The sequence below is a fragment of the Pistacia vera genome, unplaced genomic scaffold (assembly GCF_008641045.1).
Source record: "Pistacia vera cultivar Batoury unplaced genomic scaffold, PisVer_v2 Contig1, whole genome shotgun sequence".
In the NCBI taxonomy this organism is placed as follows: Eukaryota; Viridiplantae; Streptophyta; class Magnoliopsida; order Sapindales; family Anacardiaceae; genus Pistacia; species Pistacia vera.
This window is the reverse complement of record NW_022195026.1, coordinates 69,245-89,288: the sequence shown is the minus strand read 5'-3', so window position 1 is coordinate 89,288 and position 20,044 is coordinate 69,245. Positions and strand designations below refer to the sequence as shown.

The following is a 20,044-nucleotide window of genomic DNA, read 5'->3' as shown; positions in this document are numbered from 1 at the left end:
TTTGCTATTGTGTAAATCTGTGGTTAATCCACCTATCAAAGTTGTGTTTCTGTGTGGGTAGAGAATCAGATTAGAATTCTATTTAAGATTATTGATTTACGGGTGTAGGAGTGAAGCTATTGTGATTCTTGTAGTGAGGTGTGAAGGGAAGTTTGATTGTGTGATCTATAATCTTTGGGTGACAGTAATAATAGTGCAGCGAGCCTCCATATTCTGGAGTACAACATGGACGTAGCTTGTTCAATCTTGAACAAGTGAACCACGTAAAAGATCGCGTGTTCTCTTTTATTGGTTTTCTTTGTGATCTTTGCTTGTTGGTTTGACTCTTGTCTTGATTAGGTAGACTCGGTTTTACAACAATTAAAAACTCATATAGTAGCAGTTAAAAGATCTGCAATTTCTTTAAGCTTTACCATAAACTCGGTTATTTTAAGAAATAATATCTCTCAGAGTTTAACAAAGCAGTAAAACAAGTTAATATTTGCTATAACATCCCTGGAAGCTAGAGTTTCTATTCGTTTGTTTCTTGTGAAATGAAAGATGGGGAAGGAAAAGAAAATTATAGTTTTATAACTACCCTACTGGAAATAATTGAGGAAAGATGGAGCTTATGGGCCAAGGTAGTTGTCGTTTTAGCAGCCTTCCCCACTCTTATATATTAGGAAAGAGCATTAGCAGCATATTTTTCACCACACTAGTTGTTATTGTATTTAAAAAAAAGGGCTTTGTGTAAATAATGTTAAGAAGGAGACAAGCTACACCTACTATATTTGCTTGTTCAATTATTCAAAAAGTTCTGATTATTTTTCACTACGGCTAGTTGTTATTGTAATACAAAAGACTTCGTATAAATAAGTTCGAATGAGACAACTAACCTAACATATATTTGTTTGTTACAGATAAAAAAAAGAAACTTTGTAAAAATAATATAAAGAAGTACACAACCTAACATATAATTAATAATTTTAAACTGAAAACTACCTAACATATATTTTTTTTGTTACAGATTAAAAGACTGTATGAATAATGTCAAAAAGTAAGGAAAGTAACAGTCAAATTAATTATTTTATTTCCTCTAAGTTCGTTGTTGTTTATGAAATCATCTAGTCCAATTACACAGTATCAATATTATCAAGGCATGTGTTTTCCTAAAATTTAATTATTATCAAAATTACTCATATTTTAATGCTGATTAAAGAAGTTCTGAGACTTCTGGAAGAAGAATTTATTAATGTGTGCACTTACTAAAATTTTGAAAAGGAAGAACAAGTTAAGGCTCTTCAACTGAAATCAAAACTTTGAATCATAAGTTAATTTTGATTCAATTTAATTTGATTTATGAATTACAGTTGGCTTAAATTTGTTTTGCTATAATATAAAAAATGTATAACAGTAGACAAAGAATAAAATAATTTGTTCCAATTATAACCCCACTTAAGTAAAACATGGGGTTGAAGAAGAAATATTAGGAGTGTTTTTTGAGCTTATGAAATTAGTTTATAGCACAATATTTATAAGCTAATTTTAGCTTATAAGCATTTGAAATTTAAAGCAAGTACGTGTTTGGTTAAAGTACTTATAAGTGACTGATAATATTTTGACGTGTTTGGTAAAATGTGGCTTTAAGTACATTTTATTAAATGACTAAAAAATGTACTACATTAAACAAGGGTATACTATGAAATTTTAAATTAAACAAGAATAATGTGGTAATATACTTGGTCAAACTAGCTTATAAGCAGAGTGCTTATAAGTCAAAAAAAAAAAAAAAAAAGTACCTCCCCTCAACTTATTTTTTTTTTACTTAAGCTCATAAAAATTATAATAACTGGTCACTTAATTTAGAGCTTATAAGCAATTTGACCAGTTTTAATGTAGACAAACACCCCCTAAGAGAGGCTAAAAACTTGAATTGATTCAAAAGATAAAATAGAAAATAGAAAATAGCAATTGAAATAAAATTCTTATTCCTTAAAGAGCAAGTCAATTATCATCAACGAATTAAGTGTCAATGAAAAGATAAAAAGTCGGCCATAGTAAGGTCTTGAGTTTCGCGATTTGGGTTGATTTCCATCGTGGTCTTTATGGCGGACATAAATGAACAATTTTCCACCATCATTTTGGTTTGTTTGAAAATGTATTAGCTTCGTTTCCGGTGAACCCAACCAATCTATTTTAGATCTAATTTTTCCAATCAATTTCGTCAACTTTTTGGCTGAAAATTGATAGAAATAACAATGGCTGTCGTTTTTGTTCTTTTAAGTTTATAATGGCTGGGGATCCTCATAACACCCTTTTTTAATCCACCTCTATGATTAAAATTAGAAATATACCAAATTAAGTTTATATCTTTAAAATAATTCAGTATTCCAAATATGAATTTAATTTAGAAATAGTTGATTTAATAGAAAGAAAAAGTCACACAGATTCATATATTAATTGAGGAAAGGTATTAGCAGCTTCAGACTTTAAATTTTTTGCCTTTCTGCCCCTGACTTAAAAGTGCACATGCTCTAAACAGTCATTATTTTTTTTGAGTTCTAGCTGTCAGAAAATATGACCAAGCAGCTTAAAAGGAAATTGAGCTCCACTTCAAATATTTCAACTTATTGACCCAGCGATTCACTCCATTTGCACTTAGATTGTCTAACTTTCTACAGACAAGACATTTTGAAAGGAGAAAAGTTTTTAAAAGCAAATATAAAAGAGAATCTTTTACACCGTGTGTGAAAAGAAAATGAAATTATTATTTTAAATAGTATTTTTTAGAAAAAGTTGTGTTATCATTACGACGAAAACATGATTTAAATTTGAAAATGCATTTGATAAAATTATTTTGTAACCCTTATATTTATTAATTTAGTTAAACATCTTTTATAATAAAAATTTTAAAATTAATAAAATATTTTTATCCACTTATTAATGTGATAGCTGACCACTATCGTAAAAGGGTGATTAAAAGTTTAAATATTTTAATTTTTACTGTTGAGGATTTAATTAAATAATATTCTAGGTTAAATAGATATATTATATTTTAAAAATAGTAAAATACCGTGTATTTTGAATAGGGTGACAGGGAAAGAGACAGCAAACTTCGTATCTCACTTTCTCCCACCACCGAAAAAGCTTTTGTGACTGTCCAACCACGTAGCCTTACGGTGTGTGACCATTGAGTCCACGAATATTGCCTACAACTAATTAATTAGTCTGAATTGTTTGTGTTTATCAAACCATCTTATAAATACATGTCATTGTGCACTTGAATATTTCATTCCTGAGTTTTGAGATTTCGTGTTTTTGTGCACTGCTATAGATTGAAGCAGGGTAATTTAGGCTGCAGGATATCGATCATAAAATTATTTGAAGTATGCAGCAAATATATTCTGAATTATGTACGTATGATGTGAATGATTATTTTGAGAATCAAGTTATGTTTGGTGTCGTCATAGCTTCTCTCAAAATCACCTGTTTCTAAAAATTATTAATTCGAATGTTTTTACCTACTTAATAGTGAAATGCATGTTAATGATTTTGTTACTAGTGATCAGGATGGAGAATGGTGAAACAGGACTTCAACAAACGGAAATAAGCAATGAGGCATTGATTGACATACAAGAGTCTGACTCAGACTTCGAAGGAAGTAAACAAATGGAAAGAAGCAATGATGATGCGGTGACTGACATTAAAGTTGAAGACCTGGACTCGGTATTGGAAGCAAGTGAACAAATGGAAAGACGTGGTGAGGATGCAGTGATTGACGTGGGAGACCCGTACTTAAAATTGGAAACTTCTCTAATGAATGAACTGGAATCTTTGCATCCTTTATCTGAAAAATGCATCATCCATAGAGTTCAAGAGAAATTACGTCAGCTAGATCAAAAAGCCTACACACCTCGAATAGTCTCTATTGGTCCAATTCATCACGGTAAACCAATGTTAAGAGCAATGGAAGAGTATAAAATAAGGTACTTACAAAAGTTTCTTCAAAGAATTAATCAAGTAGGCTTGAAAGATTTTATAAAAGTTATAAAGAAAAAGGAAACAAAAGTGCGTAATTGTTATGCAGAAATAATTAGAATTGATAGTGCTGCCCTTGTGAAACTGATTTTAATGGATGCTGCCTTCATTTTAGAGGTACTATTAACGGAGACTGAAGAGAAATTCCCTATTTATGATCATGTATTTAATAGCCCACGTAAGATATTTGATGTTGCGAATGACTTGTTTTTGCTTGAAAATCAGCTTCCATTCTTCATTCTTGAAGATTTGTTTGGGCTAGCGGATATCGACATATCCTTGGACAATCAAGAGAAGCCTTCTATTCTTAAGATTATCCATCAATTCATCTATCGTAATTGGGATTACCTAGGAATAGAGGAGAACCTTGATGAAAGTAAATATTCAGGGGTGAAGCATCTTGTTGAGTTTCTAAGAATTTCTGTTGTACCTTTGAATCCACAGTTGAAAGAGATACAAAAAATTCTAACAACACCAAGTGTGAAAGAACTACAGCAAGCTGGAGTTAAGTTTAAATTGGGGTCAAGCAAAAACTTATTTGATATAAGATTTCACAATGGAATATTAGAAATTCCACTAATCACAATACGAAGTCCCCTGGAAAATCTTTTGAAAAATCTTTTGGCCTTTGAGCAAAGTCACTGCAAAGAAGATCTCTTAAATGACTATATTATCATCATGAATTATCTTGTTAACACTCCCAAGGACGTGGATATACTTGTCCAGTGTCAAATTATTCACAATCCAGTAGGAGATTGTGAACTGGTGTCACGTCTAATTCACCGCCTTAATCAACGGCCTTTTTTCTGTTCTCGTTTCCTTTATTCTTCTCTTGTGGAAGAGCTGAACGAGTACTGCAGAAGACCATCGCACCGGTGGAAGGCAACCTTGAAACAAGATTATTTCAAAACTCCGTGGACCACCGTTTCTGTAATTGCTGCTACTATTCTCCTCATACTCACTGTAATTCAAACCATATGCTCTATCCTCCAGGTTAAATAGGTTATAATAGATAATTACTGTGTTTTTCTTTCATGCCAACTTCTTTCTCCATGGCAATATTTATTTCTATGAAAATGGATTCCTTTATGAGTATTGATATTTGCACTAATCAATTTGTACTAATCCAAAATACTAACATTGAAAATTTGAATTTTTTTTTTAGAGGAAAATTCAAATTTTCAATGTTAGTACTTGGATTAATACACATTGGTTAGTACATATAGTTTTATTCTTCCTTTATTGTACTTGTAGTGAAAGTTGGTTCAAAGTAATTTCAGCTTTGTTTAACACACAAAATACAGTAGCAAAGAAGATTGAAAGTCAAGTATAATTTCTGAATCAAATATTAATTTAGTTTGGAAACAGAGAAGAAATTAGAGGAATAAACTATGCAGAAGCACTGTATTTAACTGCTCTAGATTATTTAAATCTTGATTTAATGGTTTTAGATGCCGCCGGCGGATTATACTTGTGAGAAAAGTTTAAAATGAATCATTTGCGTATGGTTGTTGGCGGCGCATGAAACAGCTATGTTTCTTTTGAGATTTATAAAATCAGATCAGTTAGAGACATGATGTAAATTAGGGTTTCAAAATTCAAAGTAATATAATTTATTTTATTGAATATAGTTACTTCACAGCCATTTTGCCAATGGCCCAGCGGTTCAGTATTCCAAACATAATAGACTTTCACTATGTTATTATATTTGGGCCATTAATAACGGGCTGGTTTTCTAAATGGGAATAATACAAAACATGCTTCCCGGCCCTGGGATGCCTGGTAAACGCGGGTATCCGGCCCGTGAAATCTTGTATATAAATAATTTATATTGAATAACTTAAATTAAACATGAACTTCTTAAAAAAAAAAAAAAAAAAAAAAAAAAAATGCATTATATCTAGATTGATTGTCTGATGATGATCAGACTGGACCATGGTGCAATTAATATTAAAGAAAGACTCTGCATAAATGATGTTATAAATTACACATTTTATTTGTCATGACTCATGAGACTGGTGTTCTAATAAAAAAAGACTTTGTATAAATTAATAATGTCAAAAGTTCTTTGTTGTTATTTAATTTGTCAAAGCATCTCTTACAAATACATCTCATTGTGCTGTTTTCTGCACATTTCATTACTGACTTTTGAGTGTTTTTGGGCAGAACTGGCTTTCGACAGGAGCAGGGTAATTCAAGGCTGCAGGATATTCAATCATGAAGATATTGTCAAGTATAAATGCACATATATATTCTGAGTTCTGTAATCATTAGTTCTTTCTTGATTTTGATAAAGATAGGACTTTTGTTAATGATTGTGCTATTAGTGATCAGGATGGAGAGTAATGTTGACATAGGAAATGAATAACTGGAAAGAAGTGATCATGCAGTGTTTGACATTGATGAAAACCCATACTTAGAATTGCCAACTTCTATGAGGAGTGAAATTGAATCATTCTATCCTTTATCTGGTGAATGCAGTATCCATACAGTTCTCGAGTATCAACGTCAATTACATGAAAAGGCCTACACACCTCAAATTGTCTCCATTGGTCCGATTCATCATGATAAAAAAGAGTTAAAGGGCAATGGAAGTGTTTATAAAATTTGTAGAGGAAAATGAAAGAGAATTGCGTAATTGTTATGCAGAAACTATTGATCTTAACAGTGACAACTTTGTGAAAATGATTTTAAAGGATGTTGCCTTCATTTTTTAGGTACTATTAATGCATTTTAAAAAGGATGACCCTAATTCTGATCGTGTATATGGTAGTGCCAAAAATGATTTTGATGTTATCGGTGACTTGTACAAGCTCGAAAATCAGCTTCCATTCTTCATTCTTGAGGATTTGTTCAGGCTAGCCAACATTGGCATATCTTGTGCCCCTAAAGTGAAGCATTCTTTTTCTTGAGATTACCCATAATCTCACCGGATGTCGTTGGGGTTACTTAGGAGTGGTGTGTAAATCTAACGTCAATTATGAAAGTAAGTTTGTGGGTGTCAAACATCTTGTAAACTTCCTAAGAATTTCCAGTGTACCTTTGAAGAAGAATATTGAAAAGAAACCAAAAATTCTAACAACACCTGGTGCAAAAGAACTACATCGAGCTGGAGTTAAGTTTAAGTTGAGATCATCAAGTAAAAATTTATCTGATATAAGATTCCAGAATAGGATATTGGAAATTCCCTTTCATGGTTTCTCTCTCTTACGAAGCATTGCGAGAACAGGAGGGATTGAGAGTACTTATAATTCACTGCTTGTTTATTTCATGCCATATTCTCTCCATGGAAATATTTAGCTTTTATGTAAAATGGATTCCTCTACTATGCTGCTTGAGTAAAATTTATTTTATGTGACATTCGGTTTGTGCCCACTTTTAGAGTCAAGCTTGAGACATTACTTTCTGTGTTCCCTTTATTACACAACATTCAAACAATTCAAGAGTGAAAGTGGAGTTTAACATCTGCATTAGAACAGGGAAGAAATTAAAACAGAGGAATAAACTATGCAGAACCTCTATTTTACAACTTTGTTTACTGCTTTTCTATCGATGTCTATAAATTTCTGGAAGAGATGCATGTACAGTTTTCAACCAAAATAATAGCGATACTAAGGTGAATTTCTTCTAGAACTAATATATTATAAGCTTTATTGTGTGTTTTTAGGGTAAATGTCAACATCACAAACAAATAAAACTTTTAATTACATTAATATATCTAGACATAAATGACATACAAGAATTCAATTGTATGTGATTTACTTAGATATAAATTAACTGCAAGAATTTAATTATAATGTCACACATAAATGGAGGTACCAGGATTCTGTTTCCTAATGTCTTCTTTTAATATTTAAGATGAAATTTTGAAATAAACCGTATAAGACTTATCTCTGAAGCTCAAAAATGGAGCCAGAAGAAAATTCTTTGTCCCTCCTTTCGCCACAAAGCTCATAGGATGATACTTACTCATCCCTTTTCCCATTACAAAACTGGCTGCCTTCTTGAATCCATGCTTTGATTTGTTGCAGCTGATCTTCAGGATTGCACCTGCCTTCAACTTCGCACCACTATACACGAAGCAACCCTTTCGGGTTTCCAACTCCAACGATTTTGTTTCAGCTTTTTCATCCAATCCCGCAACCAAATGGTAATTAGAAGAGCTTCTACTTCCAGGAGAATTCGCTGCCACAAGTTTATGATCTTTTCCTTTCTGCAGCAACTTTCCTGGAAGATCAAACGGTTCTAGAGTGACTGATTTGCCGATAACATATTTGACTGATGAAAATTCTGGGGTAGCTGCATCATTAAAGATGAGTCTGAAAGTGGCATAAACAGAAGCATTAGTGCCGCGTGCCGGAAGCTTTTCCATTGTAACCGATTGGTTGTTAGTTAAGACGAAAGTTGAATTTCCAGAGACTTGAGAAAGCGTTACCAGGTTAGCATTGTATGAGGCAGGAATTGGGGTTATCCATTCTGAAAGAGATTTAGCTGTTTTATTTTTTATTTCTGAAGAATTGCCTGAAGAGCAGAATAATCAGGCCGATCATCTGAACAGAAAAAAAAAACTTTGTCAATCTTAAACATCTCAGAAAATATAGAGTTTGTTTATGTAAATTACTCGTGAAGATACCTTTAATGGCCTCTGTCCAAAGATGGATCGGAAACTGAATGGTTATTTGTCGCTGGAGCTCCATTTCCTTGTCACAGTAAGATAATTACCTGAACTAAGAATGCAATTCAATTGTCATACATGAAAAAAAGAAAAAGAAAATGGATCCCTTTCTGTCTAATTGAATTACAAACCCGGAGCTGGTGCAGTCAATATCTGGTTTAATTTTGCCTTAATACCAGTCAAACTTATCCAACTTGTTGTCCGCAAATTCAAGGTTGATATTACTGCCCCCTCCACAAGTGAGATCCATGTCATCAAGATTAGTTCTGATTCACATTTGTGCTTCGATCAAGTAATGAACAATATGATAAAATGAAGTAGGTACCTTGGTTGAGGAGAATGTTAGCGTTAATAGAAGGTAAGGATCCGATGAAACAACAGGATCAACAGTTTGATTCAGCACAAATTTTCCGAATTCCCAAATGATCGAGCTTGATACATATTGGAATTTGTAGAGAGCAGGAACTTCACCTACCTCTTCAAAATATATGGAATCTCCTAATTTGGAGAACGAGTCAATTCCTACAAGAGCAGAAAAATGAAAATCTATCAAATGCTCGTTTCATAAAAAAGTCTAATTATGACATCATAAAAAACAATGGATTCGATACCTGTTCTATAACAGCACCAAAACTGTCAAACTTTGTTCCCCAACCATAAAAACTATTGGCCTTGGAACTTCCAGGGCCTAGTGGAAGCATATAAAGCATAATTCCAGGATCCGTCCTCCGTTGAATGCTAAACGCACTATTTGTCAGTACCAGTGTTCCTTCATTGTTGATCCTCTGGTTGCATATGTGTGGGAAGAGTTAACAATGTCAAAGAACAAAGTCGCCATGGTCTGGCAATCCAAAGATTAGCAGACTTTTAGAATTAATATTTTTCCAAAATGAGATTATGATATTGAGAAATTATAAAATAAGAAATTGAAAATTAAATTACCTTGGAAAGAGGATCACCAGTGATTCATCCCGCCTTTGCGTTCCAACAAGAATAGGTATATGTGCATTGGCATGCATACCAGCTAGGAAATCAGCCTACAAGAATAAGAATAAGAAATTGAAATTGCATGAATTTATTTAATTACATCAAGAGAATATAGCATATCTGGAAAACAATGTAAAAGTTACCTGCCATGCAAGGGGTCCTAAAAAGCATGATTTGTGATGCAGGGAAAATAGTGTTAAATTAGGATTTAATTTTGTTTCCCTTTCTTTATTTGATTTTCTTATTTATTTAGGGTTTCATATTAGGAATTAGAGGAGTTACCTGAGGATTTACCACCCATGAGGGAATTCAGCACCATATTGATCTAATTCCTGAGCTAGCTTGCCAAACCTACCTCATTACAGGATGAGTCCAAAGGAGAGGAGATTCTGAAAGAAAAGTGGAGAATTACTGGCAAAGGGGTACTCCAAGAGCATGAGTCCTGTAGTTCCTCCTTACTAACGCCAAAGAAAGATGGGATTGGAGAATATGTGTAGATAGAGGGCATAAAAAAATTACTATAGGGTACAAGTTTCCGATTCCTAGGTTGGATGATATGCTTGATAGATTACATGCGGACAATGTTTACCACAGTTTCGAATTAGACCTTGGACGATAGAAACGCTTTTAACAAAGGAGACTTACTACTCTACTTCAGTATCACCACCAGATAAACTTGAGGACGATTTTATTTTTAAGAGGGGGAGTATGATGTAGTGTTCTACAAGAATAAGAATAAGAAATTGAAATTGCATGAATTTATTTAATTACATCAAGAGAATATAGCATATCTGGAAAACAATGTAAAAGTTACCTGCAATGCAAGGAGTCCTAAAAAGCATGATTTGTGATGTAAGGAAAATAGTGTTAAATTAGGATTTAATTTTTTTTCCCTTTCTTTATTTGGTTTTCTTATTTATTTAGGGTTTCATATTAGGAATTCAAGTAGTTTTCTATTTTAATGAAGAGTTTAGTTGATTTAGAAAGTTTTAATTTAGTTAAAATTTACATTCTTATTTTATAATTAATCAACCGTTAGAATTTCTTGTTTTAATTAGTTTTCGTGTTTAAGTAGGATTTTATTTCCTTATTTAATTAGAGTCTTGTTAGAGTTAGCTATAACCGCCCTATATAAACATATTATTTGTTTCTTTTGAGGATATAAAATTCAATAAATTATTTAGATTTGACTTTCGATTTTAAGTTTTAAGTTTCTGGTTTAAGACTTGTATTAACAGTTCTAAAGGCATAGTCGAGTGCTAGACTTGTTTTATCATGCTACTAGTTGCATCAGTTGGTATCAGAGCCAGCAAAGTTTGTCTGATCTAATGGTAGGTGATGAAGTTGTAGGTGGCAGCGGTTCTCATGACGAAGATCAAGGAGCTGAGACCTCGCAAGGGGTGGCATTGAGGGCTTTGAAGCAACTAATGGATCTCAAATTCCAACATTTGGAATGACGCTTTGAAGAAATTGCAGATCGACTTGATGCTTTGAGCGTAGATGCCAACAGAAATAGGAATGACGAAAGGCAACGTACCGAGGATGACACAACTCACAAACGGCCTATTGACAGACCTGTTTTTGCAAATAGACATAGACAGCCAGTTTACATGGAAGAGTCTGATGAAGTAGATGATTATTATGGAGAGCCTAAAAGGAACGTTGGGTATGGCAGAAATCAGTATGGTGACAGAGAATCCAACGAGTTCATATTAAAGGTAGATATTCCTTGCTTTAATGGTAATTTAAATATTGAAGATTTTTTGGATTGGATGGCAGAAGCAGATAGGTTTTTTGAATATATGGAGATCCTAGAGGGGAGAAGGGTGAAGTTGGTCGCATGTAGATTGAAGGGAGGAGCTTTTGCTTGGTAGGAAAGATTACAGGCCAAAAGATTTCATGAGGGAAGAGCACCAGTTAGAATATGGTAAAGAATGAAGCAATTGTTACAAAGGGATTTTCTCCCTCCTGATTATGAACAGATCTTGTTCCAATAGTACCAGAGATGTCATCAAGGACATAAATCTGTGCATGAATATACCATAAAGTTTATGAGGTTGGCGGAAAGGAATGACTTCAGGGAGACTGAAGGCCAGCAGGTTGCAAGATCTTTGAAGGGTTTGAAAGCAGTTATCAAAGACAAAATAGGGGTGCAAGTAATATAGAATTTAGTGAAGGCATGAAACTTTGCATTAAAGGTTTAACTATTGTTGCAAGAGAAGAGTAGACCAAATTATTCACGCAAGAATTACAGTGGGGAGAATTATAGGACAAATAATGAAAGAATAAGGCAAGTCAGCATGTTCTTGCACGCAATGACTGGGCCAAAGAAGAAAAGGCAGCTAGAAAACAGAAGATAGTAGATGTGAAGGAAGGGCAGAAAGCTGCAAATAATCCCTATGTTAAATTGATCCTTGGGAAGTGTTTCAAATGTAACCAACTTGGTCATAGATCGAGCGATTGTCCTTTTAAAAAAGCAGTCCATGTTGTGGAACGAGGAGAAGAGGATGATGAGGTTTATTGTGGTTCATATGGGGATGATGACGAGCATGAGGATGATGAAGATGATGACCAAAACTATGTGGTGAGGAGGCTGATGCTGACGCCAAAACAGGAGGACAACACCCAACGACATCAATTATTTCGAAGCAAGTGCACTATCACTAACCTTTTATTTGATGTTATTATTGATAGTGGTAGTTGTGAAAACATTATTAGTAGAGATGTTGAGAAATTGGGTCTAAAAACTGAGAAACACCCCAACGCATACACTATCGGGTGGATTAACGCAGCGGAGAAACGTCAAGTAACAGAACGGCGCAAAGTTCCTTTTTCCATTGGGCAATACAGAGATGAGGTATATTTTGATGTTATGGATATGGATGCTTGTAATTTATTATTTGGCAGGCCATGGCAATTCGATGTGGCGACACAACATGACGGGAGTGGAAATACCTATAAGTTGGAGAAAGATGGCGTCAAATTCACCTTGCTACCAATGAAAAAGAGTTCCAAAACCAAAGCTTCTAAAGTGGACAGGTGGACCTTCCTTCACTATTACACATTCAGGGTCAGAGTTAAAAGCTACTTTCAAGGCGTCAAGGGTGATGCATGCACTGATTGTGAAGCAAGTATTGACTACTGAAGGGGAATTGAACACAGAAGAGTACCCAGAAGCAATCAAGCCATTATTGGAAGAATTTAGTGAGGTGATGCCAAAGGAGTTACCTGACGGATTACCACCCATGAGGGATATTCAGCACCATATTGATCTAATTCCTAGAGCTAGCTTGCCAAACCTACCTCATTACAGGATGAGTCCAAAGGAGAGCGAGATTCTGAAAGAAAAGGTGGAGGAATTACTGGCAAAGGGGTACATCCAAGAGAGCATGAGTCCATGTACAGTTCCTACCTTACTAACGCCAAAGAAAGATGGGAGTTGGAGAATATGTGTAGATAGCAGGGCAATAAATAAAATTACTATAGGGTACAAGTTTCCGATTCCTAGGTTGGATGATATGCTTGATAGATTACATGCGGCACAAGTGTTTACCACCAGTTTCGAATTAGACCTTGGGACGAGTAGAAAACAGCTTTTAAGACAAAGGAGGACTTACTACTCTACTTCAAGTATCAACCACCAGATTGAAACTTGAGGACGAGTTTATTTTTAAGAGGGGGAGTATGATGTAGAGAAAGTAGTGTTAAATTAAGATTTAATTTTGTTTCCCTTTCTTTATTTGATTTTCTTATTTATTTAGGGTTTCATATTAGGAATTCAAATATGAAACCCTAAATCAGTAGAAAACTACTTGAATTCCTAATTTGAAACCCTAAGTAAATAAATAAATCATATAAAGAAAGGGAAACAAAATTAAATCCTAATTTAACACTATTTTCCCTATATCAATTTGTCAAAGAGTCGAGCCAACATGAAATTCTTTTTATCTCTCTGAGATCAGTAACATAGAAGCAAAATTAACCCCATCAAGATTAAACCCTAAAACCTTCTTCAATCAAAGTTACTAAATCACCTAAATTTCTGAGGCATGGTATGAGTGAAGTATCAGAATAGACAGCAGTAGAAATAAATTCATATGTAATTAATGACATGTCTAATAAAACTATTATAAGTTACTTACCGTTATGTTATATAACCTGTTAAGTGCATCATTCATGCCACCACTTTCTTCATTAAGCGTTTGATAGTGGCCTTCCAAACCATATTTTCTTATAACATTATCAACACGATGGCCAAAATACTCAGCCATCCATATCGTCATATTCAAGGCCAAAGCATTATCAGAATATGTATTTTGATCCAACAACCCGTTCATAACTGTCAGAAAAAAGCCGAACCAAATAAATAAAAATTATTTACTTCTTGTGAAAGGAAAGAAATAAAAGAAATGTTTATCTTGTGGATGATGTAATATGAAGCCCAGACTTCACCGTCTAAATTTTCCAGAAGATGAAATTGCTTGCTTGGGAAAGCAGAAAGATATCTGGAACCAATTTTTTTTCTGACAATCGGATAATGCTGATACCACTCCGGACATTTTTGCTTTCATTTTTTCATTGTGAGTGCTTGCCCACATTAGTGCTGAAGCACTCAAGTAATGGCCTTTAAAATTTTGAAAAAAGTTCGTCATTTGCAGGACGGACTCGAATTAAATTTAGAAGGGGCAAATTCAAAAAATATAATATAACATAGGGGGAAAAAAAAAATGAGTAGAGTCAAATCTACAAAAACAAGTGGTTAAAGTAAAAAACCAAACCTAGTTAATTGAAAAAAGATTGAATGGGGTCACCAGCCCCCACTCGTCATTAAGTAGGTCCGTCCATGAACTCATCTGAAGGTTAATCATTTTTAGAGACAAACATGAATCAGATTTTCAGAATGACATAATTAGTCACGTACCTACAAAATGACCTCTGAGACCAGTGGTTTTATTCTCCCAGCCTCCATATGGAGTCCCTGGAGTTGGCAAACCAGCAGTTTTCCTGAAGCTCCAAAACAATCTATCAACCTTCAACATCAACAAATACTCCAAATTCGTTTGTTGTGCTCTCCAATGCAATGAATTCGGACCCAACTTGACATTATGCAGCAACACTTCCTTAAGATATCCTGAAGGCAACTTAAACTCTACACGATTTTCCATCTGCTTGGAATGGAACTACATTATCACGTACGATAAGAAAGAGAAGTTCAACCGAAAAACTAATAAAAACTTCGAATAAGTTTTAGAAAAAAAAAAAAAACATAATGATAAAATAGATATAGACTTGGGGTACAATTCAGTTAGGGAAGTACTAGATCAAATTATATCAAGCTAACCTCATTAATGTTGTAAATTCATTTATATTTATAATTATTTAATTAAATTAATAATATTCAATAAATAGTTCAATTTTCTATCAAAATATTTTATGAATTAAAATTTCAATTTGGTTATATATTTGTAACAATGGAATCAAATTTACCACAAATATATGTATAATATTTTAAAAATAAAGGATATAAAAATTAAAAAAAAATTAATTATTTCCAAATTAAAGTTATAAATTAACTTAAAATTCACATCATCCTTAAATTGTATAAAGTTAATTAACTTTATCGAAAATTATATATTTAGCATTGTCAAATGGCATCCAAACAGCAAATTATCAAATGATGATCATACTTTATATCACTAAATTAATATAGGGTACGTATACGAATATTAAAATGTATTGGTGAACAATATATAACTTTTTATTAACAAATTGTTTCTTATAATTGTAAGTCAAACCAAAATTTCTTTTAATTGAATCCTATTCTAGTATTAAAGTATCAATTTCTTTATTAATTAACAATTACAGCATAATTTGTGACAAACAGTTAATTACTAATTATACATTTGAATGATTATATATAGTTAATTACTAATTATACATTTGAATGATAGAACATCTTACTCATACCGCGCTTATTTCATTTTATTTTATTTTTATCTTTATTGTAGCATGAGATTTTTTTCGAAACGTAACATTCCTTGTTGCACCATTATATTACTTTTAACAATTTTTCTCATGTTTTTTTATAAAGATTTCATTACCTAAGAGATAGATAATGTTACTGGAAAGAAAAAGATATTCTTAAAGAAATTAGATATTATACAAATATAATTGAATAAATTTATAATGATGCCTTAACCTCTAGGCATAAATGAAATACAAGAATTCAATTATAATTGTGGTAGTCCCAAGTTCTTCGTCAAGGTTTAATTTTGAAATAAACAGTGTACGACTCATCTCGGAAGCTGAAAATCGGAGCAAGAAGAAAATTCCTCCTCTCCTTTTGCCACAAAGCTGATAGGATGATACTCACTCATCCCTTTTCCCATTTCAAAGCTAGCTGCCTGGTTAAATCCAGGCTCTGACTTGTTGCAGCTGAGTTTGAGGATTGCACACGAGTTAAAGTTCACACCGCTATACACAAAGCAGCCCTTTCGGCTTTCCAACTCCAGTGATACTGTTTCAGGTTTCCCATCCAATCCAGCAACCAACTGGAAAACGGAAGAGCTACCATTTCCAGGAGAATTGGAGGCCACAAGTTTTTCATCTGGTCCTAGCTGCAGTAACATTCCTGGTAGATCAAACGGCTCTAGACTGACAGATTTGCCGATAACATCTTTGACTGACGAAAATGCTGAGGAAGTTGCATTGTTAAAGATGAGTCTAAAAGTGGCATAAACAGAAGCATTAGTGCCTGGTACCGGGAGCTTTTCCATTGTAACCGACTGGTTGTTCGTCAAGACGATAGTTGTATTTCCGGAGACTTGGGAAAGGGTAACCACGTTGCTATTGTATGAAGCAGGAACTGGAATTATCCATTCTGAAAGAGATTTAGCTGGTTTATTGTTCATTTCCCAATCTCCACTAGAATAACCGGCAAGCAAATAAGGACCATAGAGTATTGCTTGAAGCGTAGCAAATTGAGGCCGATCATCTGAACAAAGAAAAACTTTGTCAATGTTAAAAATCTCAAACTTTGTAAAGTTTGTATAATTAAATCACTCATGAAGATACCTTTAATGGCCTCTGTCCAAAGATAGATGGGAAGCTGAAGGGTTAATTTGTCACTGGAGCTCCATTTTCTTGTAACAGAAAGATAATTACCTGAATCAAGAAAAAACAATTTTAGTTGATCAACCTGGAAAAAAAAATAGCAATTGAACCCTTCTCTATCTAATTGTATTTCAAACCTGGAGCTGGTACAGTCAAATTCTCGTTGTTTAATGTTGCCTTGATACCAGTTGAAAATGTCCAACTTGGTATCCGAAAGTTCAAGGTTGATTTTACTGCCTCCTGCTTTAAGTGAGATCAATTGCATCAAGACTAGCTCTAGTTCCGTTAACATTTTTGAAAATATAAAATCTACTAATTATCCTGATTCAGATGATAAAATGAAGTTGGTACCTCGGTTGAAGAGAATGTTATCGTCAATCGAAGGTAAGAATCCCAAGAAACAACAGGATCAACAGTTTGATGTAGCACAAACCGTCCTGATTTCCAATTAAACGAGCTTGATACATATTGCACAATGTAGAGAGCAGGAACATTCCCTCCCTCTTCATAATATATTGAATCCCCTAATTTGGAGAATGATTCAATTCCTACATAAGCAGAAAGATTAAAATCTATCAAATATCCAGTTCATTCAAAAGGCTAATTATAACACAACAGAAAGCAATGAATTCTATACCTGTTCCATAACAGCACCAGAAAGTGTCAAATTTTGTTCCCCAACCATAATGACTATTGGCCTTGGAAGTTCCAGCGCCTAGGGGAAGTGTATAAATCATAATTCCAGGATCCGTTCCGCGTTGGATGCTAAACACGCCATTTGTCAGTGCACGCTCATAATAATCTGCATATGCCACTGATTTTGTCCATTTAAGCAGATAGCGAGACACCTACAGGAAAAAATTCACATATGAAATTGTAAGATAAATGATCTAGTTATATATTCTGCTCTAAGCACACACAGTGAATGATTGATTGATTAATGGAATACCTTGAGCATGTTATAAGTTGTACATGACTCTTCGTTCTCTGGACTTAGAGTGGTTGCTAGCCGCATTGGATCTTGCCTACTCAGAAAAATAAAGGATAGATATAATTGATAGAAACTCAGAAAAAGTACCTGAAAATTTAGGTGGCAATTGATGTTTAAATAGAAATTTAAACTCAAAATGCCTTTTTTTTCTTCTTTTTAGTACCAAAATTCCATGGCTGATGTTCCTCCTGTTGCATAACTGTGAGAAGAATTAACAATGTCCAAGAAGAAAGTCCCTATTGTCTGGCAACACAAATATTAGAAGAAGTTAATTTTTTTTCCAGAACTTTTAATTTAAACTAAAATGATTATATATACATATCACCTAAGAAGTTGAAAATTACCTTGGAAACAGCATCACCAGTGATTTCATATCGCCTTTGCGTTCCAACAACAAGAGCAATATGTGTATTGGCATGGAAACCAGATAGGAAATCATCCTACCAGCATAAGAAATTGGATTACATAAAGAGAAAAGAACAAATTGAAGTACTTGTAAGCTCTTAATTTCCTTCCTACATTAGTTGATTAACAAGTTACCTGCATTGCAAGCGGTCCTAAAAAGCATGGTTTGTCAAAGAGTCGAGCCAATATGAAATGCTTTTTGTCCCTCTTGAGTTCAGTAACATAACAGTGGAGCATCAGAATTGATCATTCAACTATATGTATAAACCTCTGCTGAGAGGGCGCAAGAGGTTTGATTTTGCATCATTTTAAAAGCAAAATTTTGCTTAAGTTACTTACCGTAATGTTGTACAACCTGTAAAGTACATCATTCATGCCACCACTTTCTTCATTAAGCGTTTGATAATGCCTTTCCAAACTATATTTTCTTATAACATTCTGAACACGGTTAGTAAAATACTCTGCCATCCATATGGTCATGTTTAAGGCTGGAGTATTATGAGCATATGTATATTGATCCAACAAGCCGGTCATAATCTGTCAGATTTAGCAAGTTTAAAGAATTTTGTCAAATTTTACACAAATATAATAAATAATTAATTGCTTCTTGTGAAAGAAAGAGAAGTTGTGGCGTTTACCTTGTGCATGGTGTAGTACGGAGCCCAGACTTTAAATTCTAAATTTTCAAGGCGATCAAATTGGTCAGATGGGAAAGCAGAAAGATAACCGGAACCAATTTTTTTCTGACAGTCGGATAGAGCAGACATCAGTGCCGACATTTTTTCTTTGAGAGTTTCATTGTGAGTGCTTGCCCACATTAGTGCTGAAGCACTCAAGTAATGTCCTTCAAATTAATTTTTGAAGAAAGAAAGTCATTTGAAACCATATTGTCAACTAAAATTCGGATAACTAGCTACATTACAATTGAAGGTTAATCAAAAAAAAAAAAAAAAACATAAATCAGATTTTCAGAATGATATGAATGACATTATTAGTCACGTACCTACAAAATGACCTCTGAGATCATTGGTACTATTCTCCCAGCCTCCATATGGAATCCCTGGAGTTGGCAAATCAGCAGTTTTCCTGAAGCTCCAAACCAATCTATCAACCTCCAGCATCAACAAATACTCCAAATTCGTTTCTTGTGCCCTCCAATGCAATGAATTCGGACCCAACCTCACATCATGCAATGACACTTCCTGGAGAAATCCTGCAGGCAACTTAAACTCACCAGGATTTTTCATCTTCTTATACATCGATTCCCAGCTACCATCATTTGCTCCAACCGAGGCATTCGTTGGATTCAACTGGTACTGAGATAACATCTCTTGTTTCCAGGTTTCATTTGTTACCAGCCTAGCTCTTGGAGCCTGTGAATCAAATCCAGGAAGTATTTTGTTTGTACACTCCTTACCAAAAGCAAAACCCCAGAAGAGAAACACAGGCAATATTATGTGAATGATAAGAACACATTTCATTTTTTATGTTTGTTTGTTTGATAATTCAAGGATAAAATTCTCAAATATCTATATAATATTTATAGAGAGGAAGTGCTGAGAGACAATGCAGAAGCTGTTAAGATAAGTAAAGAAAATAACCTTCTTGCTGTTAGTCAGTTTCAGAGTACGACTCAAATAATTAAATTGATATGGTCACCCATTTTCTAGTCGTCAAAATTATGGTAAAATATGGAAGTTAGTTTGAAATGATAATATTGGCATGGTCATCCTTACAAGAATAGAAAGAGACGTACTTTTTCTGAGTGAGAAGGATAAGGTATAATTGGTAGTTAATAAAAACCCTCTGCCAGTAGTAGTTATCGTTAGTTTTCACAGTAAGCGTTTGAATGACTT

General features: G+C 33.8%; 2 protein-coding genes across 2 annotated transcripts; one reads left to right on the top strand and one right to left on the bottom strand.

The window, feature by feature from the left end:
* The first annotated feature begins 3,549 nt into the window (after positions 1 to 3,549).
* Positions 3,550 to 6,929, top strand: LOC116128680 (UPF0481 protein At3g47200-like). The gene is made up of 2 exons (XM_031414722.1): positions 3,550 to 4,980; positions 6,735 to 6,929. Exons 1-2 carry the CDS (start codon positions 3,550 to 3,552, stop codon positions 6,927 to 6,929), a joined length of 1,626 nt encoding a protein of 541 aa, XP_031270582.1.
* Positions 6,930 to 15,938: 9,009 nt separating this feature from the next.
* On the bottom strand, positions 15,939 to 19,669 carry LOC116127812. Its single transcript, XM_031413791.1, is given in 13 exon segments — positions 15,939 to 16,017; positions 16,019 to 16,673; positions 16,754 to 16,843; positions 16,930 to 17,032; positions 17,144 to 17,340; positions 17,430 to 17,640; positions 17,742 to 17,817; positions 17,947 to 18,026; positions 18,128 to 18,223; positions 18,324 to 18,395; positions 18,528 to 18,725; positions 18,827 to 19,032; positions 19,192 to 19,669. Coding segments are annotated over 13 exon segments (2,541 nt in total).
* Positions 19,670 to 20,044: the final 375 nt, after the last annotated feature.

Bases quoted from the DNA above. Each gene is read 5' to 3' on its own strand.
- LOC116128680 (XM_031414722.1), top strand. From the start codon at position 3,550: ATGGAGAATGGTGAAACAGGACTTCAACAAACGGAAATAAGCAATGAG. The intron at 4,981-6,734 runs GTAATTCAAACC...TTCATTTTTTAG, and splicing joins CTATTCTCCTCATACTCACT to GTACTATTAATGCATTTTAA.